Source organism: Patagioenas fasciata, chromosome 1 (genome assembly GCF_037038585.1).
Source record: "Patagioenas fasciata isolate bPatFas1 chromosome 1, bPatFas1.hap1, whole genome shotgun sequence".
NCBI lineage: Eukaryota > Metazoa > Chordata > Aves > Columbiformes > Columbidae > Patagioenas > Patagioenas fasciata.
The window spans coordinates 37,033,604-37,061,209 of record NC_092520.1 but is presented as its reverse complement, the minus strand read 5'-3'; the positions used below and the strand labels follow the sequence as shown (position 1 = coordinate 37,061,209).

General features: G+C 37.2%; 1 protein-coding gene across 8 annotated transcripts in view; it reads right to left on the bottom strand.

The window, feature by feature from the left end:
• The window catches only part of PCDH17 (protocadherin 17), a 97,873-nt gene that overhangs the window by 24,275 nt on the left and 45,992 nt on the right, over window positions 1–27,606 (bottom strand). For 3 of the 8 annotated variants that reach the window (XM_071805951.1, XM_071805949.1, XM_065842975.2), the window contains one exon: window positions 2,700–2,783. The exons of 4 other annotated variants lie outside the window; for them this stretch is intronic. In XM_071805951.1, the coding sequence (XP_071662052.1) occupies window positions 2,700–2,783 (84 nt within the window). Of the gene's footprint in view, window positions 1–2,699; window positions 2,784–7,765; window positions 7,971–27,606 lie in introns of those variants that run through there. One more of the 8 variants, XM_071805965.1, reaches the window with a different exon arrangement.

Here is a 27,606-nt window from a genome sequence, read left to right as displayed (position 1 = left end):
GAAAGAATTTAAGTTAACTTGCTTATGTTCCTCCCCTCCCATGCAGACAAAGATCTCCTAGTGCTACTTTAAAAAGTTGAGGAGATTAGCTTCTTACACTACAAGCAATGGACAAGAAAGGAGAAGTTTCAAGAGATTACAGGACAAAATTAACCATAGGAGGCCAACATATTTCTATGAGACCAAAATATAAAGATTAGGGGTGTGGGGGGGAAGACAAAAAGCTAAGGCAATGCTTCTGCTGAGAAGTGTTTCTATAACTCAGAATTGCAAGTTTAGGCTTATCATTCTACAGCATGCAACACATTACAAACCTTCAGCCCACAATAAATATCACTTATTGGGATACAATTTTAAATAACATCAAAGATCAGTTCACACAAGGAAGGGAAATTCATCAGTATGAACTTTCAGGTCAACAGACTCTAAACTCAGTAAGCTTGTCATTTTCTACATGAGTACAAAACAAAAGTCTTTTAAAACAGAATATTTATTAGTAGGTTATTCTGAACAATTCAAAGCACAAACAAAAATATACAAGCATGCACCTAATGCATGTTGGCAAACAGGCAGGGAATGTTTGGTTTATACATGCTTCGCTTAAAGGCAAAATCCTATTACTTTTTTTTTTTTTTTTTTTTAAATAAGTGATTATAAAAGCTCCCAGTTCAGCTTTTAGAAAAGTTTATTTCCCTCACTGTGTGACAAATTCCTTCAAGTCTGAATTTTAGTCTGTTTCAAGGTTTGTGGTTAAGCTCAGTTGTATTAGGTGTAGTGTTTTGGTTTTGTGTTTCTTTGTTTGTTTGTTTGTCTGTTTCTTTTCTTTAAACTGGTATTAAGAAAACCAGAAAAAAAAAAGTTATGTAATGCAAAAGAAAGTATATCTCCAGTAAGCTCTAAATCAAAATACATTTCAGCACAGCATTTTAACTTGAAGATTGTTTTAGCAGTACTAGTTTTGCTATAAATATATAGCGAAAATACTTAACTGTAACCTGTTCCATAATCTAAAATCAATAACTAATTTAGCTTTGTGGGAAAATGAAATGTGATGAATTTTAAGAGATATCCAAAACTGGACTCCCACTAAGCCCTAACTTCAGTTCCTCTAGACCTCCAAGGTTTTACCCCAAAGGAGGTGAGCTGAAATGAAGATAGTAGGACTTTTTATTCTGTGCACCTCTAGAAGATGTTCTTTTACAAATACATATGTATATCTGTAGTGATGAACAAGAAAAATACTTTCTGAAAAGTATGTTCGCTTTCATGAAATATAAACTCTTGTAAATTATATAAAAAACAATGTATTATTTAATAATTCTTTCTATTGTCTTTTTTGTATTCTTAAGTCTTTCTATTCTCATATTGTTCTTCTGTCTGTTCATGTTACTTTTCCTCTGTTCCTCCTTCAAAAGACATAATACAATGCTATTTTGAAACTGATATACAGTTTTCTGAACTGTACAGAGTTTTATTTTTTCATTGAATAAAAATATCCCAAACTAAAAAAAAAACTCTATGGAATTAATCTCCATAGTTGAACAAAACCCGAATGGTTATTACATTTGGTTATTTACCTTTGCATAATATAATCAGTTCTGGTTTTTTTCCTCACAAAGTACAGACTTAATAAACTCATATTTGTATACTGACTGCAGCTACATGACACCAAGTGAGACATGGAGTCAGTCACATATACTCACATAGGAAAAAAGCAAAAATAATGTTCAAAAATTAATTTTTTTGATCAGGTATAGAAATTCTCACAATATGGATAGGCAAACTGTACATGAAAAACCTTTTCATTCTCAGCTGAAATCTGTGACTTGGAGTAAAATAAGCAATAAGATGAATAAGTATTACATACTTCAGCAAAAAGTGCCTTTTCAATAAATTTACATTAGGCAGTAATGAACTATTTGTGTGGTGTTTAATCTTATCTCAAAAAAATGGGAAGAAATTCTTCTGCCCAGCTCTCAGGTATTACATCTGTACATCTTTTATGTTGATGTTTCAGCTTCAGGCTATAAAATAGAAGAACCTGTTCTACATCTACTCTTTAAAACAAGAGCAGAAAACCTAAATCTCCATCAGTCTGCTGTCTTCATTTTATGGCTTATCTGTGACAAAAATGAATCATAAGAAAGATTTGTTCTGATTCCACAGACAGATCCATCAACCTGCTGGTATCAGTGAACCATGTATTCCTATAGAGATGTGTGGTAACTGCACAGTTGCAGTATTAAATGTACTATAACATTGAGCTACTGCTATTCACTTGCAATTACAGTAAGGATCTGTAATAAGAATGTATCTAGAAAATGTGCATGCACACACCACACACCTGAAGTAATACAAGTTCACATAGTCCTTTTTTTCACATCATCTTCCAAATGGCATGATTTATTTCAGTAGCTCTATCAGGACAAACACAAATGGAATTAGGTGGTGATATTTTGGATATTTTTTACAGGGAAAATATCAGTCCAAATCGTTTGAATACGAAGCGCATACAAATACGCAGTTTCTTCATGAAATTACCTGTAAACTCTTTAAGAAGTAACATAGTCTATGCAGTTCAGAGCTGTGCATTTTTAAGCTATGACTTTTCAAAAAATAAACCTTACATAGCTTTATAATCTCACATGTAAATTTTGGATCACAAGAGAAGACAGCTAGCAGATGAAGTATTTGCTCACCTGAAAGAGGCAGTTCAACAGACTGAAGTCTACTTGTGATGGTATGTAGGGTGAGGATAGCAAAGGAAAGCAAAGTCGGGAGTGCTTGAAAAATAAAATATTTGTAGTTAACAGGAAGAAAATTAAAATGTTGGGAAAAGGATTCATTTCACTTGTGAATCCCTCTCCCAAAATGGTCTCTGATTTTATCTTAACTTTGTTGAATAGCCATCTCTGGAAAAGTGCAGTAACAGTTGCATTAAAGTGCATGATTCTTTCAGCTAAGGGCCACTGCAGACCATATTCAGGAATAATTCCAATTGGAATAAATATTCTACTCAAAGTAAAAGGGAGTGTACAGAGGAATCACGATGTGCATGGTTTAGCATAGTAACTCTGCATGTAGTTTCAGTCCCCTTTTTTAGATAACTCTATCGTGACAGTAACTTCATAATGCTTTCAAACCCAGTGCCAGAAATTATAAACAAAGTGAAGAAGAAAATTGAGACATTCTTAAAAAGTGATAGTTCAGTTTGCTTTAAAGCATGATGCAAGTGTGAGAAAAGGGGACAGAAAAACACAAGTGTAGTTTAGTGGCATTTATTCCATAAAGATTGTGTAAAATGTATCTCCTATGGATTATTTAGATATTTTCAAAGCATGAAAAAAAACAGCTAATTACATAAGCTATCAACAGCTTCACAAGGAAGGAGCTTATAGGGTTTCTGACCTGATATCATATTCATTTAATCTAATTTATGAAACTGCTTGAGGAAACATTCAGCTGCTTTCTGAAAGACTGACTTGGGGATTATCAGAGCTGTATAATTGTTCAGCTGATCAGACTTAAAAAGAAACATTTTGTTTTACATTAATCTTACAGAAATGGGCAATGAAGTTGAGAAATAGATTGCTGTCTGAAAGTCTTGCCAAAAAATGTCTAGCTGAGAGAAATCACAACTTCTTTTTTTTTTTTTTTTTAACAGTCTCATTTTCTTATTTTCAGTCTTTATTCAACATCTGTTCTTTCCCCCCTTCGCTGTAACATAATTATGTGGAAATCCAGCATAAAACAGGTTGAGCAGTTAATAACAAGCAGTTTAAACATTTTTTCACAATGATGCCCTGCAGATTTTTTTTTTTTTTAATTTGGCTTCTCATTTCATTGGTACATGTTTCTTTCCTAGTCTTGAAATATATTATTACAACATATGGAAACGCATGAAAATAAGTCTAGGAAATGTACATGTTCATAAAGGCTCTTATTGTGATAGAGAAAAGAGTGAAATTTACAGACTGCTCGGTTAAAGCAGGAGGAATTCAATAGAAATAGATAGTCTCTCACCACACTCACTCCAGAAAGATTTCCAGACTACTTAAAGGCATTCTGTATAAAGGCTGACAATCTTTCAGTATACATCGATCTATGTTTCTTTTTTTCCAAAAGAGGTTCACTTTGCTTTTCTATGTTTGACACAAACTCACTACACATCTCAAAAGTAGTCATGGTTCCGTGATAAATACTCTTCATTTTGCAACACTTCATTTCAGTAATTAGCACTTGACATTTAGATTAAAAGGATGGGAAAATGTTATACTGATAGTTGTTCAAAAGGTCCACTAAAATATTAGATTTTCTCCACGCAGAAAAATGTACAAAATTGTGTTTTCCTCTGAATTCCCAAATAATTCACTGATTAAGATAGATAAATGATACTAATTTGTCTGGAAAAAAAAATAATATTTAAAGAAGTTGGGGTTAATTGAGAAAACAGTACTAGAAGTCTAATAAATCTTCACTTGAGTTCACACGTGAGAAAAAGGAAGATAAAAATTACTGAAGACTATGCAGAAATATAATGCATTTAATTTTATGTGATACATGTAAACAAACAAAGTACAGTAAATGTAATCAAATGTACAACCTATTATAATTAGGATTTTATCTTCAGGTTCACATAAATAACTTAAATAGAATTATTGCATAAATGCTGAGTTGGTTTATAAAAAGACAAATCCAAACAAGCCTGACAATGATGAACATTTCCCCCACGGGTTTTGTAACTCCTCATTTTTTCATTCTGAGGACTGTATAACCTGGAGTTTCATTTCATATTGTTACTGGTTTATTTTTTATATTATTGATATTTGAGGCAACTATTGTATATTTTTCCATATTTTCTGGCAGATTTGTGTAAAAAATGATTTTCATATTTTCCAGCCTGTCTACTGTATGACATTTTTACATTTATGTAGAGTTTCACTCACATGTTTATTATATTAAAGTTGTATGAGATTCCACCCTTTATTAATGAGATACGACATAATCTGATAGGTCCTGCTAGAGAAAAAATATTATCTACTCTCGTTTCTCTCACAAGAAGTGACAAATAGTTTAGAATTAGCACAGAAGATGCATATAAATTCCTAGTTTATCTATGAACATTTGTTTTTTTAAGAGTTACGAAACTGCAGTTTCTAAACTGCAGGGTTTAAAGTAAAAGAAATTATGTCATAGCAGTAGTAAAATAGGTTTAACACAGATGAATAAAAGAGTGTTTCTTAACTAAATATGAATTTTTTAAAATCTGAAATATTAGTATCTTTTCTTCGGGCAAAATCACATGTAGGATAGTCACAGATTCTGAGATTATCTCATTTTCCTTTGTTCTTCTGAACAATGTCTGTTTTCCCTCCCAGGCAGAAGGTTAAAAATTATTTTCAAATGAAAAAAAAAAAGAAAAGTGTACCAACCAAAACCAAACTCCAATTTAAATTCCCCCTTTGTGATAAGGCAAGAAAAAGCATTTGATTTTTATATATATATATATATATTTAATGCTAGAAGTTCCTTTAATAATGAAAGTTTACATAGATAGTTTTTGTAATGTGCTCAGTCAAGTTAACCATAAATATGTACATATGTAATGGAAATATTATTTTCTAATGCAAAATTTTACTTTAGGAAAAAAAAAGCGTTTCCATGACGAATTTCTTCAGCATACACTTGAAAGGACTTTCTTTATAGTTTCAATCTTAAATTATTGAAGTTGCAGAAAACTCTTTTTGTTCTGCACTGTCCTTACCTGCTCCCAGCAAAGGAATCAAAGCAGAAAAGGAAGTTTGGAAGCAGGCAGGAAATGTTAAACTATGTGAGAACTGAAAGACAACCTGTATCTGATATGCCCTGAAATTACCTTGGAAGTCTGCTTAAACTACCAGACATGTAGTGTGTTGCTACTTACTGTGCACTCAGGTATGCTTAGAAAATTAGGATTCTTGGTATTGATCCAGTTAGACTGAAATTCAAACTGAACTTTACCAGAATATAAGAGGGAACATTAAAAAATAAATAAATAAAAGAAAAAAATAAAAGAAAAATACAACAGAATACAACAACATCTTCAATATAAATACCAAAAGCTATTTTATGTGAGATTGATATAACTGTGCTGTAGTTTATGGTAGTTTTTCTGCTCAGCATCACAGTTTCTATGAATAAAAAAGTAATGCAATACTGTATTGTTGCACTGCAAATTACATCCTACTCAGATCGTTTCACATAACATCTTCCAAGCATCATACAACTGTCTTCATTTTCAGCATTTACTGATAGGAGTTTTACAGTAAGTTACTACAATTATTTAATTCGCAGTTTTATAATATTGGCCCCACTGCTCACTATGCTGATTTGAAAAAAGGTGCACAATTATTTCTTCTGAAAACAACTAATATCACAGGAATCATGACTTCAAGATATCATGAGGTCATGAATTCATGACATCAGGAGGAGCAATGCACAATACCGCTACTGACAGTGGATGTCTACTTGTTAAACTTTCCATAAACTTTGCATGTATATTAGGTTAATTCTGGGGAGCCAATTTTTTGCAAAATCAGTTCCTCTTAAAATATAAGAGCAGAGAACTGTTGTTTCTTGTTAGAAGAAAAAAAATCCTTTCCATACATGAAACTCAAGATTTTTTCGCACTATTCACAAACAACAGAGATTTTTTAATTGCTGCTAAATAATTTTTCACGTGCAGCAGTAAAGACATGATTTCTATATATACACAACATCTCTTCAAAGTTCTACCAAGATGTGATAGCTGTCAGGAGAAAGTAATGTCCTCATATCTTTGAAGAGGGAAAGTTTCCTGGTTTTAAAATATACTCTTTACAAAGTTTACAAGCCTCAATTAGACATACTAATATTTTTTTGTTTCTTCTTCTGTTTGCCAATTTGCTCTATCCTGAGCTTGAAGTTCACTAGACACATCTGAAAGAAAGATTTCTGTCTTGTTTTCTTGAATATCCACATGATACACATTGGCAGATTCATCGGTGAAATTCCTCCTGAATTATTTTCAATTTTTTTCCTTTGTTTTCTGATATTTATTTTTTTTTTCTGTTTCCAATATTTGTGCAGTTCTACATATTGTGATAATTGTCTTCCTCATCATAAGATCTGTATCTCCAGATTTTATTACCTTAGAATTTTCCGACATTCTTGTCAAAGTTCTCTAGGAAATAAGTTTTGCCTGATATCTGCTGCTTGAATATGTAGTCTTGTAACTATACAAATCTCTCCAGCTCTGTATCTGTTATGTTAGTGCTATATATATATTTATACACAGAACGAACTCTTCAGGTATGATAACTCGAACTAAATAATAGTACTTATTTATGGGTCTTTTATTAAAGAATTGAAAAAGGAATTCACTGATACCTTGATTATAATGGAATGGAAAAGTCATGGGTTTGGGACATTTTGACATAAATGTGGTCAGCTTCCAGCATTACACTTGCCTTCTTGCATGAGCCATTTCATTACAGATTGTCTTGCCCTGACCTTTGGCCTTCTCTGTCAAGACAGAGGATACAAATCTGCGGATGCCTTGGATTGACCATGCTTATTATGGTAGAAAGCAAACACTTCTCGACTCCCAGAAAGAGAAATATATATATATATATATATATATATATATACATATATATATATATACATATTCATGGCTGTCTAAGAAATCCCATAGTCCACTTCAGGAAAAAAAAAAAAAAAAAAGTGGTTGATCATTAAATGAAGACATAGCAAATCTTTATATCTAAGTCTCAGCAATTGGCAGTATCTACTTCAGATAACCTCTTACTTTTTAACAGCTCTAGAGATTTCATTGGGGTTTTTTTGGCTGACTAAGAAATCCTTTAGATTTATTTCCATCAGCATTTACCAAGCTTGTCATATCTCACCTCCAGTCACAAAAGTGATGAGCTCCATTATCAGTGCAATACCTACAATACACAGTTGAATTGTAGTCAGTGATCTAAATAACCATAAAGAACTTTTGTTAAAAATATAGTTCACATTCAGAAGGCTTCCTAGACTGCTGGATATACTTCAGCAATAAGCACAAGCTTTGTGTCTACCCAAAGTCCCAAAATTCAATATAGCTATTCATCAAAAAAGAGGGTCATGCCCTAAGAAAACGACAATCTGAATTATAAAATTCTGAATTATACCCTTTGAAACCCAGGAAGACAATCAATTACATCTGGAAGATGGCTGGTACTGATCCTACCTATAACAGTCAAATAAGTCATCTTTTCTTTGCAAAAACAGTATTCTAACAAATGCTAAGAGATTAACCAACTGTAACAAACTGGCATTCACTATCTGATCAACTAAACCCTGAGAAAGATCAGGAAGATGATAATTAACAAAAAATACCTAAAGAAGTTTAATATTCTTGAAAATTCAGTCTGAACTTGAGTCACGGAATAGACTTGATAGTACACTGGTAGCTGGTCTAAAGCAGGGGGTCATTTTCACTGGGGGTCAGATGAGTCTCATGGTTGCCTACATTTATACTACTCCTACATTTGTACAGTCCTAAAATTACAGTTGGCCCTTTGAAGACAACCATGAGGCTGATGTGGCCCCCAGTGAAAATGAGTTTGACACCCCTGATCTAAAGAGAAAGATAAGACATTTATTATTCTTATACTCCTTTATCTCTGCATTATTTAATACTGTCAGTCATGAGATCTGGCTAACTTGTTTGATCTAGGCAGAATGTGCTATACCTTTTTTGTCAGAAATGAGCAATAATAGAATGTATCCTCCATGAACAAGACCCGCACTTGTGGTGAACAGCATAATTATCAGTGTACTTTCAGATCCTATCTATATATCATGATTAGATGATATATCATGTATATCAGGTGGTATAATTGACATGACACGGACTGAAGAGCTGACAGCTTGCTTTTAGCACATAGCTTTACCTCTCTTTAACTCAGGAAAATTATGCTACAGTAATCAGGAAGACACTTAGACAACATCAGCTCATGAAGGAATATTCACTTGTTCACCACAGTAAATGGTTCTAAAAGACTCAGAGAAGTATTGTGAAGCTCTCACAACTATACTGTAGTCTCCTGGGGCTGAAATTGTACCACTATGAAGAATAAAATAATCTGTATTCTCAGAAGGCTACATTGCTTAGATATATAAATTAAGAAGTTAACCTTTTAAAGTTCCCTACCTATTCAATGGAAAAAAAAAGATGTTTTCAAAGGGAAATTCTGGTTAAATTATATAGAGACTAAAATACTTTTGGAGCAAGCTCTCACAGAATCACAGAATGGTTGGGGTTGGAAGGAACGTGTGGAGATCATCTAGTCCAACCCACCTACTAAAGCAGGTTCACCTAGAGTAGAATGCACAGGAATGCATCCAGGCGGGTTTTCAATGGCTTCAGGGAAGGAGACTCCACGACCTCTCTGGGTAACCTGTTCCAGTGCTTTGGTACGCTCAAAGTAAAGAAGTTTTTCCTCATATTTAGATGGAACCTCCTATGCTTCAGTCTGTGCCAATTGTCCCTCATCTTAATGTTGGGAACCACTGAAAGGAGTTTGATCCCATGCTCTTGACATCCACACTTGAGATATTTCTAAACATTTATAAGATCCCCTCTCTTCTAAACCTTGATAAGATCCCCTTTCAGCCTTTTCTTCCCCAGGCTGAACAGCCCCAGCTCTCTCTCCCTTGTTTGGCTAACAAAAATGAGGAAAAAGAGTTGCTAACTTCATGAAGTTCAGCAAGGTCAAGTGCAAGGTCCTGCACCTGGATTGGACAGCCCTCAATATCATTACAGACTGGTAGATGAATGTATTGTGAACAGGTCTGCAGAGAAGGACTTCGGGATACTGGTGAAAGAAAACTGGTCATGAGCTGACAATGTTCACACACAGCCCAGAAAGCCAACTGTTTCCTGGGCTGCATCAAAAGCAGTGTGGCCAGCAGGTTGAAGAAGGTGATTTTCTCCCTCTGATCCATTCTGCTGAGACTCCACCTGGAGTACTGCATCCAGCTCTGAGGTCCTTAACACAAGAAAGACATGGAACTGTTGGAGTGAAGGAGTGCCACAAAAATGGGACACATCTCCTGTGAAGAAAGCCTGAGATAGTTGTGTTTGCTCAGCCTGGAGGAGAGAAGACTATAGGGTCACCTTATTGTGGCCTTTCAATATTCAAAGGGTTTTGCAAGAAAGACCAAGAGAAACTTTTTAGTAAGTCCTGTAGTGACAGGAGAAGAGGAAATGGTTTTAAACTGAAAGAGAGAAGGTTCAGATTTGACACACAAAATATTTTTATTATGAGGGTGATGAGTTCCTGTCCTTAGTATGGGGTTGGACTAGATAATTTTTAAAGGTTTATGGCAGTTGCACATCCCCCTGAGATCTGGAGCCTTCAATGGGGCAGCTGATGGCTCTTTCAGCACCTTTTGTGCCCCTCTGTGCCTATCCCCACATGCACACCTAGGGTGGTACCAAGGTGTTGATAGTCAAATCCTCCCTGGCCCAGGACAGGGTGACTTCACCTCCACCAACTGGTGGGGCAGGAGGGGTGTGACCCTCGATCAATTGACCCAGGGTCCTTAACAGGACCCTGGGTCAATTGACAGGGTCATTAGCAGAGGAGGTGCCCAGAGTAGCTGCAAAGCTACTGGACCGCGTTGTAATGCCCACAGCCAGATCTGAATAGACTATAAAATGGAGTTCCCACCAAAGGCCTCATTTGGAGTGGTCTTCTTGGAGCAGCGGGTCTGTGAACTGAAGCCTTCCCCTTAGATTGGGATGCCATCTAAGGAGTCTTCCCAGGGTGGAGAGAACCTCACCTCCTCGTTTAGATGAGTGGTTACTTGCTGGATGTATCCTTGAATGAATCCTTGACTAACCAGGCAAGTGTGAGCCCTTGCCTAACCCAGGCAAGTGATTATTTCTTGTGGGCACCCTGGAGTCAGAGGGCTCTGGTTTTGTTTCTTGTGAGTGTATGCATGCACACTGTGGATCCTCATTATTCTTATTTTTCTGTACCCCTATAATCTCCTCAACTGATATCCAAACACATATTTTATGTTGTCAGAGTGCTAACTTATTGTATAAACCCTGTTTCTAGTCGGTTTATTGGCTGCACTTTTCCAGCTAGAATAAAGACTGTTTTGGAACTTGCTGTCCACCTAAAACTGACTTTGGGGTGCCTCCGTGACAAGATTCCTTCCAACTCAAACCCCTCTATTATTCTATGATTCTATGAATCATGTAACTTAACTTTTTTGTTCTTTGTTAGCACAAAGTTGTCACAAAAAGCATATTTCTTTTTTCCCTTTTTTCAGGTTGGCTACAAAACTGTCTCAGCCAAGCAGAAAGTGATCTGCCCTTGCTTGGGTCTTCGTTTCTCAGATGAAATGTCATATATCTCAATATGACACTTCATAGTTCAACCAGAATTACAAATTTTAACTAGAATTTGAGTCTTTTGGCATATACGCTACCAAAAATGCATTAATTTAAAGTTGAGGCACTCAGTTGTTTTCTCCTTCTGGAGACAAAATGAGACATCTGAAGTCAAGAGCTTAATACACAACTGGGACATTCTCAGGTACTGTTGTGATGAGTATCAACAGAAGTAATACGAATATCTAACGCATAATAAAAGCAATGTGGGAAAGGGTTGACTTTCAGAAAACTACCTGCTCTTTTCATGATAACTTGGCAGCATATGTGCAAGGCATGCATATGTATATATAATCCCTTTTTTCTCTACTACACAGTGATGATAGCAATCTCCTCTTTTGTGCTACGCCCATTTGACAAGCCTGATTTCTTCAGAAAGAGATACATGCCTTTCACTTCCAAATTGAAAATATGGCTGAAAGGCCTGAATGCTTTTAAGTTATTACAATTTGCCTGAATAAACAAGAATACTAATCATAAGCATGAAATAACTAACATGAACAAAACCAGCACACACCATTCGGCTGAATGGTAGCACACTGGAACAAGTGCAGCATAAAGATTAATATATGAAAGATAAACAGTAGAGGTGGATGACAGACTGTGGTTACTATTGCAATTTTTTCCTGTTGGACTCTTGTTTTGAAGAGAAAATTTTTTAAAAAATCATCTGGGGGGAAAAAAAAAAACAAACCACACACACACACAAAAAAAACACCTTAAAAGATGTTTGGGCTATTAACCCTGAGAGCTTTCTTTGCCTTAAGCAATCTGTGTGCTTTCCTAATGTGAGCCACCAATGTTCATTTGGAGACCGAGATGAAAATACAGGTGTATTTCACCCATGGACTAGTACTCATGTTTTGTTAAATGTGCTCACTGAGTCACTAACATAGACTCACTTTCCTGATGCGCTTTAAGAGAAAGTGCAATTATTCCAATGTGAAATCTCCATATAATTTCTTTCTTGCTTATATATTTCAATAATTTAATCTGGATGTCCAGGATAATAATGTAATCACCTTCAAATGTATTGCCCTAATCTATACAGAACTGCCAAGAAGTTGGAAACTTTGATTTTTAAAACAAAAAAATTACATAGCTGTAAAAATGGACAAAACAGTATACAAAATTCTTTCTAGAAATAAAAAAAAAGATTAGAAGCAATGCTTCTGATCAGATGGAGTCAAACTAATGAAATGGAGTTATCGAAAAAGAAAAAAGAAAGGGAAAACTGTGTAAGGAAGAGTGGTGAAAAGATTTAAAAAGTCTTACACAAAATACGAGAAAAGGTGATCCAAAGGTCAAAAGCTAATTATAAGATCAGAGATAGAAAGAACATAGTACAATTAAGCAGAAATAAGAGGAAAATTCGAATAGCAGGTGAAAAAAAAAACAGTATGTAGCTAGAAAAAATGATCTAAAATACTAAATAAGAAAGATAAAAAAGGTGATACTGCAAGAAAAAATATGCAAGAATACCAACACACATGAAACGGAGGGAATGTTAGAAGTAAAATGCTGGGGGAGAATTGTAATGCAATGATTGGATCAAAGGAGTGTGGTAGAGGCCACACAAGTGTTACTAAGAATGATTGAGAATAATAATAATGATGAAGATGATTTAACTGATTTGTTTTAAAAAGAAACGCCAGGAACTGTTGAAGTGAAAATGACATAAAATCAGAAAAAGAACAATTTGAGCCACTTGAAAATACAACTAATATCTGTGCAATCTGACTAGATGTATACTTCTTAGTGCATATTTTAGTGCACATCAACAGTATATAAAGTATTAGACAGAAATTCATGCATAATAATAATACAAGCTTAAACCATTCAGCTGTATCACAAATAATAATTATGTGGGCCACTAAAAGATCATGGCAAAAGCTAATCTAATAAGTCTTCCATTATCCTTTAATACTTTAAAACTATGCCGTGAGCTAAACAGTTGTCAAAATTGAGTTCTGTTTACACTGAGCTGAGTATCAGTGAAATAAAGAGAGATCACTGCTGAGCTCTAATTACAAAAACAAATTGTTCTCTCTGTAATCGAGCTGAAAAGGTTAGTCTCCTTCTCCTCCTGCCCTCTCGTCAGATTTTATGCCTATTGGAGGCACAAAGGCAGGTGAAAGATCATATGTCATTTGTTGAGCAGATAGGAATTGCAAGAGAGGGGACATAATAGGAGCACCCCACCAGACAACGCTGATTAGCTGCTGCCTTGCAGGGATGAGGTCACTGAGAGCACAGTGACTATTTTATACCAGATATTGTATTTCATTTTAACTCAGCTAATGGCATACTTCCTTCTCTCCAAAGTGCAGTGGCTAAAGTGTGGTCTACCAGATAAGTGCAGTCCTTAGTTATCCTCCTTCTTGAGGGGAGGTGCAGGCTGCAGAGGTTACGCAGGAAGCCACAGGGGATCTGTTCTCTGCTCAAGACTGAAGATCATATGAACTATCATTCTCCACATTGCATATGTAAAATTTGCAGTTGTATACACTCTACCTTAGGAAAATATGATGTAGCACAAATATTTACGGAAAGTTGATTGCATATGTATTCAGAGACTATAATGTTAGTAAGCCTGCATCAGAAGACTGAGTTTGGATTTCGTACTGTGAAGTACTGCCCACATGACTGTCCAGCATGAACTGAAGTAGAATAACTCACTAATTATTGTGTCTTCTAAGCTTTATTCCTTTCTAATGGGGAAAGATTGTGTGCTACTCATTTTGAAGCAATAAAGTCTTATGCTGATAGGCACTTTAATGTCCAGCTCCCCACTTCCCTGTCCTTTTGCCTGTTTTTTTCTCCTATCACAAACACAGATCAGCTAGTGTCTGGCACCAATATAGGTGCTTATGCCTGAATATAAAATGTTGACTGCATAGTAACAGCCATGGTTGCCTCTACCATCGCTTCTGAGATATGTAATTCATTTCTCGAAAGAAATGCTATTACAATGCAACTAAATATAACACAGCTCCTCAGCAGGTATCACTGTGGCAAGTATAGCCCATCACACCCAAACTGTAAGAATTAGTTTTACACAAGCCAGTCTTTGCTTGTTCACTGTCAAAGACAATACATTTTGCATCATCACTTAGGTAGTTTTCGTTATATGGCATGATAGTTACAATATGGATTTCTCAGCTCTGTGCCTCAGGGACTAAAACTATCAAAGCACAAGGAAAAAAAATATGCTAATAAAAATGCAGTACCAACCCATCTCACGATCAGAACCATAGTCAACTTTGTTTTCCAATGTGCTCACAGCCCTAGCCAAGACATCTGCCAAATTACTACTTTAAAGCACTGAAAGGCAGCATGAGAAAAGCTCTTATTTCATGAATAAGTGGTACCTAACACATACAGCTTTGCTTGGGTAAGAATACTGATTCATTATAACTAGTACACAGGTTTGCATCTAGAACTCAAATCAAAGAAAAGATTACTGAGAAACTTTGTTACAATGTTCCTTTGAATGATGAATTACAAAAACAAAAACTAAAAAAAGGCAATTAAATCTACTTAATTCCCACTTCCTACAGAACTACACCAGATCTAAAAATTTAAGGCTCATTTAAAACAAATTGAGTGGATCATTAACAGCTTATTGAAGATGCTAATCAACTGGAGATGTGGGAAGAATTTAAAGACATGCAAGTACTGGTAGTATTCATGCCTGATTTTTGTTCTTGATCTACTAAGGGGAAATTTTTGGTCTTGCACCCCTACTGGAACTACACATTCTTTCAAATACAGATTTCCTTTTAGGATTCTTCCATAAAATATCTTCTCTCATACTAGGAGATAAGAAACCTCATGCTCTGGAAGTGGACTGTCTACGATCCTTAACTAGACTAAGTAAATAAAAATAATTTTACAGTTTGTTATTAGCACATTGGAATTTTAACACATTAAACCAGCTGCATTGTCTCTATACTTATATTTGCAAAGTCTGACTGCTATAGATGTTAGAATCTTTAAAATTATTTTACCTTTTTTTTTTTTTTTTTTTTCCTGTAGTACAAGCCTGAACTTTCTGTTGGGAAATGAATTATTTCACAGTAGTCATTAATGGTTTGCAAGAAAAATGCATTATTCTTTGATATTTTTCTTATAATTGTCCAGTTTAATATGGGAGAGCATAAATTCCTTACTCTAAACAGAAGTAAAAAGTGAACAGAAATCTGCACAATTTGATCAGTCCAGACTGATGAAAGTCCATATTTGCTTGGGTAGTTACTAGAAAATGGGAACTGTAATCTGATTAGGCCTGTAATACAAACATAAAACAATAAAAAATTAATAATAGGGGAACTTTTAAGTTCTCATCTGTAAATATCAGTCAGCGACAAGTGACAAGCACAGCAGCGGCTACAGAGCAGCCGCAGGAGATTTAAACATTGTGAACCAATATGGACAACAGTGGCTACGAAGGAGCTGGTTATGATACCCACTCGGGGCAAAGGTAAGTACTCTGCACTCAACAAGAAAGAGGCAGCAACTCAGACAGAGCTGCCATGGGAACATGCAGCCACCCAGACTTCAGGCTGCAGAGAATGCCAGAGCCTTTCACTGGTACGGAGTGGCAGTAAAGAAAACAGTTGTGTGAGGTGTAAGCAGGTGCATGACTTGCTCAGACTAGTAGTAGAGCTGAGAGAGGAGATGGAAAGGTTGAGAAGTGTCAGGGAGTTGGAAAAGGAAATAACTGGTGGAATCAAGCTCTGGCCTCCTGGGGGTAGGTAAGACCACCAGCAAGAAACAAAGATCAAGGGAATCCCCTTATCTGACTGAAGAGGGCAGGTCAATGGAAAGGAATGAACGGAAGAAAGTCCACACTCAGGGTGGCAGGAGAAACATCCCCTTACCTACCCCACCTTCCCAGATGCGTCTGTCCAACAGGCATGAGGCTCAGGATGTGGAATGCAGCAACTTGAGGAATGGGGGTAAATGGCAGCATGTTCCTACCCAGTGCAGAAGGAGGAGGATCCCTACTGTGGCCACCCCACCCTCCCAGGTTCCCTTGCAAAATAGGTATGAGGCTTTGCAAATGGAACCGAACAACAACATTGAGGGAGGTGGTTCCACTAAGTTGGAGGTGCTGCAGAGGATAGGTCACCTTGCACCCCCCACCAAAACAGTTTCCACAAAGAAAAAGGGTGGGTTGTGGTTGTAAGAGACTCCATTCTAAAGGGAACAGAAGACCCTATACGCAGACCTGATCCACTTCTTCGGGAAGTCTGCTGCTTCCTTGGGGTCAGGGTTAAAGATGTAAAAAAAAAAACTTCCTGCCCTGGTTAGGCCCTCAGACTATTATCCCCTAGTAATTTTTAAGGTAGGCAGTGACGAAACTGAAAAGGGAAAAATAAAGAAAATCAAGAGAGACTTCAAGGCCTTGGGGCACTTGGTAAAGGGATCAGGAGCATAAGGAGTGTTCTCCTCTGTCCCCACGGTTGCAGAGTACAATGAGGAAAGATGCAGGAAGACCCATTCGATCAATACGTGGCTGAGGGACTAGTGTCACTGGCAGAATTTGGGGTTTTTAGATCATGGGTCAGCTTACATGGCACCTGGCCTGATAGCAACAAACATGACACATCTGTCTCAAAAGGGGAAAAGGATCCTGGAGCAGGAGTTAGCAGGACTTATTGAGATGGCTTTAAACTAAATTTGAAGGGTGAAGGGGAGGAAACCAGGTGTGGCAAAGGCATGCCCAAGGTCGACATGCCAGCATTTGAGGGTAGTGCTAATGAGGCCCTTTAGTCTGCCCTCCCAGTGGAGGTACAAGATGGGGAGTTGTGCAGTAAGAGAAACTCAAGGGTTATTGATGTGTTAGAATCCTTGGAAGCACTTGATGATGATCACAAAGGAATTAAGACTTCTTACCAGAAAAAGGTGGTGGAATCAATGGCCCAGCTGAAGTGCATCTATACAAATGCACGCAGCAGGGGCAACAAACAGGAGCAGCTTGAAGTCGCCCTGAGGCAGAAAAATTACAATATAATCGCTATCACAGAAACATGGTGGGATGACTCTCATAACTGGAATGCTGCATTACATGGCTATAAACTCTTCAGAAGGGATAGGCAAGGGAGGAGGTGGGGTTGCCATGTATGTTAGGGAGAGTTTTGATTGTCTGGAACTTGATGAGGGTGATGATAGGGTTGAGTGTCTATGGGTGAGAGTCAAGGAGAATGGCAATAAGGCGGACATCCTGGTGGGGGTCTGTTACAGACCACCCAATCAGGACAAAGAGGCAGATGAAATATTTTGCAGGCAGCTGGGGGAAGTCTCCCAATTGCTAGCCCTTGTTCTTATGGGGGACTTCAACGTGCCAGATGTCTGCTGGAAGTACAATACAGCAGAGAAGAAGCGGTCTAGGAGGCTCCTGCAGTGCATGGAAGATAACTCCCTAACACAGCTGGTTAGTGAGCCTACTAGGGAAAGAGCTCCACTGGATCTGTTGTTTGTAAATAGAGAAGGGCTCATGGGCAACATGTCAGTTGGAGGTCACCTTGGGTATAGTGTTTATGAAATGATTGAGTTTTCTGTCCTTGGAGAAGTTAAAAGAGTGGTCAGCAGAACTGCTACTTTAAACTTCTGAAGGGCAGACTTTGGCCTGTTCAGAAGGCTGGTTGGCAGGGTCCCTTGGGATGCAGTCCTGAAGAACAAAAAAGTCCCAGAAGGCTGGTCCATCTTCAAGAAGGTAATCTTAGAAGCACAGGAGCAGGCTGTCCCCATGTGCCAGAAGGTGAGCTGGTGGGGAAGAAGGCTGGCCTGGCTGAATAGAGAGCTGTGACTGGAGTTTAGGAATAAAAAAGAGAATTTATAACCTTTGGAAGGAGTGGCAGGCTACTCAAGAGGAATACAAGAATTATGTGAGGTTATACAGAGAGAAAATCAGAAGGGCAAAAGCTCAACTAGACTTGAGCCTGGCCACCACTGTGAAAGGTAACAAGAAATGTTTCTATAAATATATTAGCAACAAGAGGAAGGCTAAGGAGAATCTCCGTCCCCTGATGGATGAGGGGGGAAATATAGTGACTGAAGACGAAGGAAAGGCTGAGGTACTAAATGCCTTCTTCATCTCAGTCTTTAATAGTCAGAACAGTTGTACTCCAGGTACGCAGGTGCCTGAGCCAGAAAACAGGGATGGGGAACAGAGTGAAGCCCCAGAAATCCAAGGGGAAATGGTTAGTGACCTGCTACACCACTTGGACACCCACAAGTCTATGGGGCCAGATGGGATATACCTAAGGGTGATGAGGGAGCTGGCGGATGTGATCAATAAGGCAATTTCCATTATCTATCAGCAATCTTGGCTAACTTGGGGGAAGCCAGTTGACTGGAAGCTGACTAACATGATGCCTATCTACAAGAAAGGTCAGAAGGATGATCTGGGGAGCTATAGATCTGTCAGTCTAACCTCAGTGCCAGGAAAGGTCATGGAGCAGGTCATCTTGAATGACATCACACAGCACATACAAGAAAACCATATGATCAGGCCCAGTCAACATGGGTTTATGAAAGGCAGGTCCTGTGTAACCAACCTGATCTCCTCCTACAACATGGTGAACCAACTAGTAGACGACAACTAGCAGATGAGAGAAAGGCTGTGGATGTTGTGTACTTAAGCTTCAGAAAAGTCTTTGACACGGTATCCCACAGCATTCTTCTGGAGAAGCTAGCAGCTCATGGCTTGGCTCTGTGATGGATGAAAAACTGGCTGGAGGGCTGGAGCCAAATCCAGTTGATGGCCAGTCACAAGTGGAGTTCCCCAGGGCTCAGTACTGAGGCCAGTTCTGTTTAAGCTCTCTACAACTACCTGGAAAGAGTTTGTAGCATGGAGGATGTTGGTCTCTTTTCCCAAGTAGCAAGTGATAGCACAAGAGGAAATGGTCTCAAATTGCACCAGGGGAGGTTTAGATTAGATATTAGGAAAAAAACTCTCCACAGAGAGGGTTGTCAGGCATTGGAACATGCTGCCCAAGGAAGTCGTGGAGTCGCCATCCCTGACGGTGTTTAAAAGGCGTTTAGATGAGGTTCTTAGGGACATGGTTTAGTGCTAGAGTTAGGTGAGATTATGGTTGGACTTGATGATGCTGAGGGTCTCTTCCAAATGAAATGTTTCTATGATTCTATATGATTTACAACTACGATATCTATTTTAAAATATACGTAATATGATTGCATTCAGTTTAAGAGTTTAGTATTTCATGCTTTACACAATGATAGTTTCCATCTTACTCTAATCCTGATTTGGTAATTTGAAAATCTACTGTTTAAACTTTAAGACCTACAGTTTTTTTATCCTCAGAATGGGCATTCATGCTGCATGCGAAAGAAGTAACTTGCATTAAAAAGATAAAAGAGGACAAAACTACAGGAACAGGTATTGTAAATACTTTGAGACTATCATGTAACATTTTGCCTATACCTAGCAGGAACTCTTGTTCAAAGGATTTGATTGTTTTAAAAGATTAATAGATTTTTTTTTTTTTTTCTGTTGCAGCATCTGTGTACATTTTGTGGTAGGATGTACCTAGTACTGGAAAGCTGTATAAATTGAAACAGACTAAGGTCACTGTCAACTTCTTTGTTTGGTTACAAGTATGATTTTTACCCAGAGGTGTAAAAAAGAACATGGCAGTTGCCATCTCTTTGTTTCGCTTTTAGCAACCTTGAAGTGTGGATTCCTGACCTTTCAGGCTAGCAAACATTACTAGAAAAGAGCCAGTTCTGACAGAAGCAAAATTCTCCTTTATTTAGGCTGTGGTTCCTCAATCTGTAATGCTAAACCAGATTAATCCTGCCTGGCACCTGCTCTGAATGTGTTTCTAACCTGTTTTAATTCTATGGTGGGTAGGTTCAAGTGACTAAAAGAATAGAAAAAATCAGGAAATCTCCAGCTGGAGAAAGGGAAACATACCATGTTGATGGAGCCAAGACTATTTAACTGGTTGACATCAGTTGAACCTGTGGAACCGTGCATTGGCAGAAAGTAACTTTCTGTCTCTGGAGAGACTGTGACAGACTATGTGCTTACCAGGAGCTAACGCTTGTCATGGGCAGTCACATTTCTGTCCTTCCTTTTAATGTTAAAGATTGTCTTCTCATTTGAAACACATTAATGCATTCCTAGGAATTGTCCTTCCTAGACAGCAGCTTCTTTCATTGCTGAAGAAAGCTGGTCACAGAAGACATTTCTGGGATGTGAATTCTTCACAGTGGGGACACGAGTCTCCCCATGCAACCTGGGACCACAAGTTACGTGCTTGCCACATGTATTACGAAGACAGTATATTTGCTATGACCCACAAACTGATAGACCTCAGCCCTACATCTGCTTCTGAAGTAATGTCATTGTGAGTGTGTCACAAAATCTAAAGTTTAAAAAATAGCAGATTCGAGGCCAGTCAGCTGAAGAAGGATGTGATGATGGAAGAAAAAAGAACATTCTTAAGATCTATATGCTAGGAATATCTTTTGTTTCCTTCAGTTATATACTATATGCTTACTAAGGTAGTACAAAGTCTCAAGATCTCATTAGACATACAATGAAAGGAACAGGAATTACTCATTTTTACCTCTATATATATATATTTTTTTTTTCCGAAGTTGGATTTGATAGCAACCATAAATGTGATAATCTCTTCCTGTTCATACTGCTGGAATTTGCATTATGTCAAAATCAGACTTGAGGACATATAGATAATATGCACAGAACAAGAAAATTATTTGTTGAAAAGGACAAGATGCCACAACATATCATATAAACAATAAATATTTTCCACTGGTTCTCAATTTAATTTCAATGCCAGTTCAATAACCTGGCTGTAATATTTAAGGTTTTTGCTAAGCAGGATGCATCTGAGAATAATCCTCTGTTCACTGCACAACGAGACAGCTGTGTCCCTCTAGGCCACTCTCACGAGTACGAAGCTCGCAAGACTAGAAATACAATGTTCTCATTTGATGGCTGTCATTTGATGGAAAAGACACATCACAAGAAATAAACAGGGCTCCAGTTAGATTCTCCCACACTGAGGAAGTAATCAAAGCCAAGTATAATAATGAAAGTAAACAAAACCAGAAGGTAAACAGCAGTAAATAAAAACTGCCATGTCTGTAAGCTAAGGATTGGAAAGCCAAGCTTGTCATGAACACCTCCATAGCTACATCAAACTTGTGTGGTGTGGATCTGCTGAGTTGTACACATTGACTTTGATTCCCCATCCACATGCCTAATTTCCATTCTTCTAATGGAAACCAGAGTGCAATGAGATAAAAATAAATTTAGCGGAGTTGTGAGATCCCATTCTGGATTTTGTCCCAGAAAGCATTTGATCACAAGAAGGTCACACAGGCTGGTCATGTCAGTATCTAAATTATTTGGGTGGTCGATTCTCACAGGCTGTGATAAGAGGCACCTGGAAATTCAAATAAGGGGTAGAGAATATCTGGATCTTATGGACTGTAGCATACTGTACTTAACAAAATGAATATGCTGCATCTTTCTTTGTCTTTTCACTAGAAACATGACTTAAACATTTTTTTACATCCTAATGTGTTTTACAAGGAAATGGGAGTCATTTTGTTTCCCTTCATGTAACAATACTTTCAAACTTTATTTATTATTTCCCCAAACTCACTCTCCTTGCATGCTACTCCTATGAAATAGCTGCAAGAGCTGCTTTGGAATCAAAACCCTTTCTGCTGGATAGAACAAATGGCAGGATATGCTTGAAGAGTTACACGGCTGGCAGTTACCACTGAGAATAAAGCGTATAATGCTAATTCTCAGCATGCATCAGGGTGGAATTCAAGTTCAGCTGAACAGAGTTGCAGGTAGCCTTGTCTACCTTTGAGCTGTTCAACCTGACAGTGCAGTGTACCACAGCTTTACATTTAGATCTGTTTTGTTCCTTTCACTAAGGAAATTCTGAATACAGGATTCATGGCATTGCTCGTTTGAATCAGCAAGCAAGCTATTAACAGGACACAACTAGGTCAAACGTTCCACAAGTTTCAGGTTTTATTGTAACCTCTTTTTACACCCGAAATTGAAAGAAGTTTGCTTTTCCTAAGGTTCCAGATGAAGTGTTTTAATATAAATATATATTGTAGTTGAATGAGAATCTGTGAAAAAAAAAACAAAAAAAACAAAAAAAACAAAAAAAAACCCCTTAAAATCTCTTGGATAAACTGAGAGACTTCTATCCTTGCCTAAGAAGACGTGAGTGACACTCTGTGGAGCCCAAAATATTGATTGGATTCTTTGACTAGATCTTGGTTAGTAAATGTAAAAGTGCCACAGCAGAAAACTGTTTATACCATGTAACTACTCTACCTATAATGTCCACACAGCTAGAATGATACCAGGCACACCTTTGGCCTGGACCAGCTATCATTCTGCGAGGCTGAAACAGATGATTCATAAACCAGCATAGTCATGAATCATAGCTGTGTGATCATTCTGCTTAGCACAGTACTCTTCCTGGATTTTACCTGGGACATTCACAAAAATTCTGTGTAAAAAAGATCCTTGGTAATTACAAAAGCAGAGGACTTTTTTGTTCTGTAGCATAGAAGACACTACAAGTATACCTGTAGCCAGACCATGGAGGTCTGTTTGGGGGCCAAAGAACCCTTGTAGTCAGAGTCCTCATGGTCCATTTGCACAAAGTAAGGCTATGAGGGTGCTACCTGACAGAATCTGAGCCGCAGTGAATAAAAATGGATTACCAATATGCTGCTTTCGTGTCTTCTGACTCTCCCTTTATCAGACCCAGCCATGAAGTTGCATCAAACTGCATGAAGCTATGGCAGCCTAGTTAGGAGCCACAGCAACCCAAACAGATCCCACCAACAGGATTAGACATCAGTTGGACAAGTAGCCTTAGGTATTGCTTTGATGAAATACCTCCACAGTACACCAGTGAACACCAGAGCATGTAAAATTGCACGTACTTCTCTCTGAGGCTACACTGAAACACTCTGATAAATTAATCTTTGTCAATTAAACAGGCAAATTCAAAGATTTGTTCAATCACATTAAACCACTATGTGAATATTCTTATATTCTTATTGTTATACTCTTTATTCTTTTCCTTATTTCTATTCTTATTCCTATTCAGAACTAAAATTCTCCTGATTCACTTTACTTTCATTCACTTTGGAAGTGATTTAAGCTCAGCCAAAGTATTTTAAGCCCAAATAAAGATATCTATACAGAGATTTTAAGTGATTTGACTAATCCAGCTGTAACATTACTATGGACAAATTTTCACAGCTGCTTCAGTGCAGAAAAAAGAAAAAAGCATCAAGAATTTTTCTAGGTTGAGAAAAATAGTGATAAATCGGATGCTTTTACTCTTGAGTGGAATTCTGCAACAATAACTTGTGAAAGATCTCTGCAAGTGTTTTTCTGAGGATGAGGAAAGTCAAAATGAAAACAGGGTAAGGAATAAGCCTAAAATAGGCATTTGGCAAATTGTGTAACAAAGAAAGAACAAAAATATAAGTTAAATATTTTCTTTTATATTCGTTATTACTAACATATCAAGCAAAAATGAACATTGCCACTACACATACTTAAAAATGTTATTCTTGTTTGCCAAAATTCCAAGGAAGTGTGAAAATAAAAATCAGAAGGAACTGAAAATAGGAAATTGGTGGCAATAATTGGAAACTACCAATATAATGTGGGTTTCTTCCCAGACAAAAGAAGCTAAACCATTGCATTTTTACTTGAATATTACTAATAGGTGTAACTATCAAGTCTCTCATAAAAATTAATTATGAAGAGGCAGACTTGAGTGAGTTAAATCACAAGTGGAAAAGAAAATTAATGATGAAAGTGAGATAGCTATGGATCTCTCCTAATTGATTTGGAATAAATGTGCTGGGGTTTTCTTGCTTGGTTGTTTTTTTGTTGTTGGTTTTTATTTGTGTGTTTTGGCTGGTTGGTTTTTGCTTTGTGGGTGGTTTTTCACCTCTCTTTCTGTTACGGTTTTAGAAAGAATTAAAAATGGAATTACATTTCCACAACAGTTCTACATTTCTGCAAAGATTCTCTTTCTACTTTCTGATTTTAGATGCTAAAGATCATATACTTTTTTGGGTTTAGAATTGACTTAGATAAGAAGAGGGTATGTTTTACTTAGTAACCAAATAAATGTTTCTGCTCTCATATGTGAGTCCCCCAACATGAGAAGGACATGAACCTGTTGGAGTAAGTCCAGAGGTGAGCCACAAAAACAATCAGAGGGCTGGAGCGCCTCTCCTACAAAGACAGGTTGAGAGAGTTGGGGTTGTTCAACCTGCAGAAGGGAAGGCTCTGGGCAGAACTTATATCAGCCTTGCAGTACCCGAAGGGGGCTACAAGAAAACTGGAGAGGGACTTTTTACAAGTGCATATAGTGAGAGGACAAGAGGTAAAGGCTTTAAACTGAAGGAGAGTAGATTAAGATTGGTATAAGGAAAACATTCTTCACATGAGGCTGGTGAGGCATGGGAACAGGCTGCCCTGTTGTGAATGCCCCATCCCTGGAAGTGTTCAAGGCCAGATTGGACAGGGCTTTGAGCAACCTTGTGTAGTGGAAGGGAAAGTGTCCCTGCCTGTGGCAGGGGGGTTGGAAATAAATGAACTTGAAGGTCCCTTCCAACCTAAACCATTTTATGATTCTATGGTTTATAATGAATACAACACATCCAAGAAGGGTAGGCATTATGCAAGCCAGCACAGAAAAAAGGCTAGTGGTTAGTGGTTATAAGAGAGCATTTTAAAATTGAAGACAGGCGACAAGCATAAAAAAGCAAGTAATCTCAGATAACATGTCAGCCAGAGTGAAGTTACAAACTGTACACTCGAAAAAAAGAGATAATAGCAAACAAAAACTTCAGCAAATAAAATCCCATTTGAACAGGGCACATAAAAACTGGTAACCAGATCAAAACCAAATGTTTACCTGATTCTTTGCATTTTTTAAGTCTAAAGAATAATGGCAGCAGCTGGTTCAAAGTGAGGAATGTGATATAACAGATACCTCACCTAGGTAGCAGGGAGAAAATACCTAGTGGAACACCATGTAATTATAATGCCAAGATACAAATTATATAGGAATGATGAAGAACCTTGCCCTTAAAACAGCTAGTAGAAGAGTTCATAAGAGGATAAACATTGCTTACTTGATTTACGTTTTAGCATTGAACAGGCTAGGTTGAAAATATAATTATCTACATGCTACACTGTAATGTTGGCCATAAAGCACTCAAATTCAATATACAGGTAGAAAAGAAAAAGGGAAAAGAATTACTATAGTAACACTTAACTTAAAAAATGAGAACTACCTGAACATGACAAAGCTTTTTAAAAGGATAGTGAAAAGGACAACTAAAAGACTAGATGTTCGCAGATAACATGACAGACTGCTTAAAGATACTATATTGGGAGTTCAGAGTAACTGTGCACCACTTATCAAAAACACTTTGAAAGGACGGAAAAATAGCCAGCATGGTGAAACAGCAGAGCAAAGGAGGCAATTAGAAGTAAAAAGATACTCTTAAAAAAGTGGGAATTGCGTCCAAATTAGGAAGAGCAAAATGCATAAAGTCAAACAAACAAAATGTTACAGTATTTAGGGAAGGATGGAGAAGGCTTTGAACATAATATGTTCATGACATAGCAAGTAGTGAGGAGACTTTTTATAGAAATGTAAAATAAAAAAAAGTGAAAGCCTGCCAGAGAATCAGTGGATCAGTAGGGCTGACAGCAAATCAGCATATAATACAACACTGAAAGAAGGTAAGATCACAAGTACAACCCCCCAAAAATAAAAAAAAAAAAAAAGGAAGCCTAGGAAGAAGCCTAGGGAGATTCCCACAATGCAGTTATTTTGGGAATAGAAATGAGTCATAAAAACTGCCTGCCACTGAAAGATTAATAGACTAAATTTTAGAGAAAATTGTTAAAATGATTCTTAACAAATCTGCAGGCCATATGGAACCCAAATATGAAATTGGAGCATTGTGATAGTTTTGTTATCAGACAAATGAGAGTAGTAAAATCTGAGTCTCCTTGTGAAGAGCTGCAGATAGATGTCATGCTATTGAATGACTACGATAAAATGACACATGAGATTCAGTGTCAACAAATGTAGGTAATGTACATGATGAAAAACAGTAACAACTCTCAATACACAAACTATGGACTCTAAAAAAAACCCCTGTGTTATTCTGGAGAGCTAAACAAAGATGTCAGCTCAGAGCTCATCAAAAGATCAGTTTGAATAAGAAAAAATCTTGGGAAAGGAATAAAGATTAGAACACAAAACATTACTTTGTTTAAATCCACAGCTGCAGCGTCTAGACTTCTGTATGCAGTTCTGCTCATGCCATGTTCAAAGGAATATAATAGAATTGAAAAGATAAAAAAGGGCAGCAAAGATGATCAAAGTTATGAAAAGGCTTTCGTAAGAGAAGAGATTAAATAGACTAAGATTTTTTAGCTTGGAAAAACACAACAAAGGGAAAATATGAAAAGATTTTTGAATCATGATTGTCACTGAGAAGACTAATAGGCAACAATTATTTACTGTTTCTTCTAAAGAAAGAACTAAGCACTACCAATGAAATTATCTGGTGACAGGTTTCAATCAACAGCAGTATGTTTGCACACACACTAAGTAAACTGTGGAGATAGTTGTGCAGGATATTTTGGGTGGTCTGTAAGAAAATTAGACAAATTAATGGAACAAAAATCCACCCAAGTTTGATGGAAAAATGTCTTTTTTATTTTCTTGCATTCTTTTCCTTAGAACCTTAATTGCACAGGCGTGCAATTGTCCTAAAGTCTTTGTGCAACTGCTGGTGAGTGACAGGAAATTCTGCAAGGTGACTCAGATGTTACATCTAGGTGGATGATTGAATTACTTTCAGCTGGTGTAAGTGAAGGGCAAACATACAGTAAGGTTGCCGTAGACTGTATGATGCATTGTAGTTTGTCACCTCCACAACTTCCACATCTTAACCCTTACACATTAAGGTTGTTTTTTCATATATTTTCAAATTCCTAGAGATTAATATCTGACATAGTAAAGAAAATGTTTAAATCA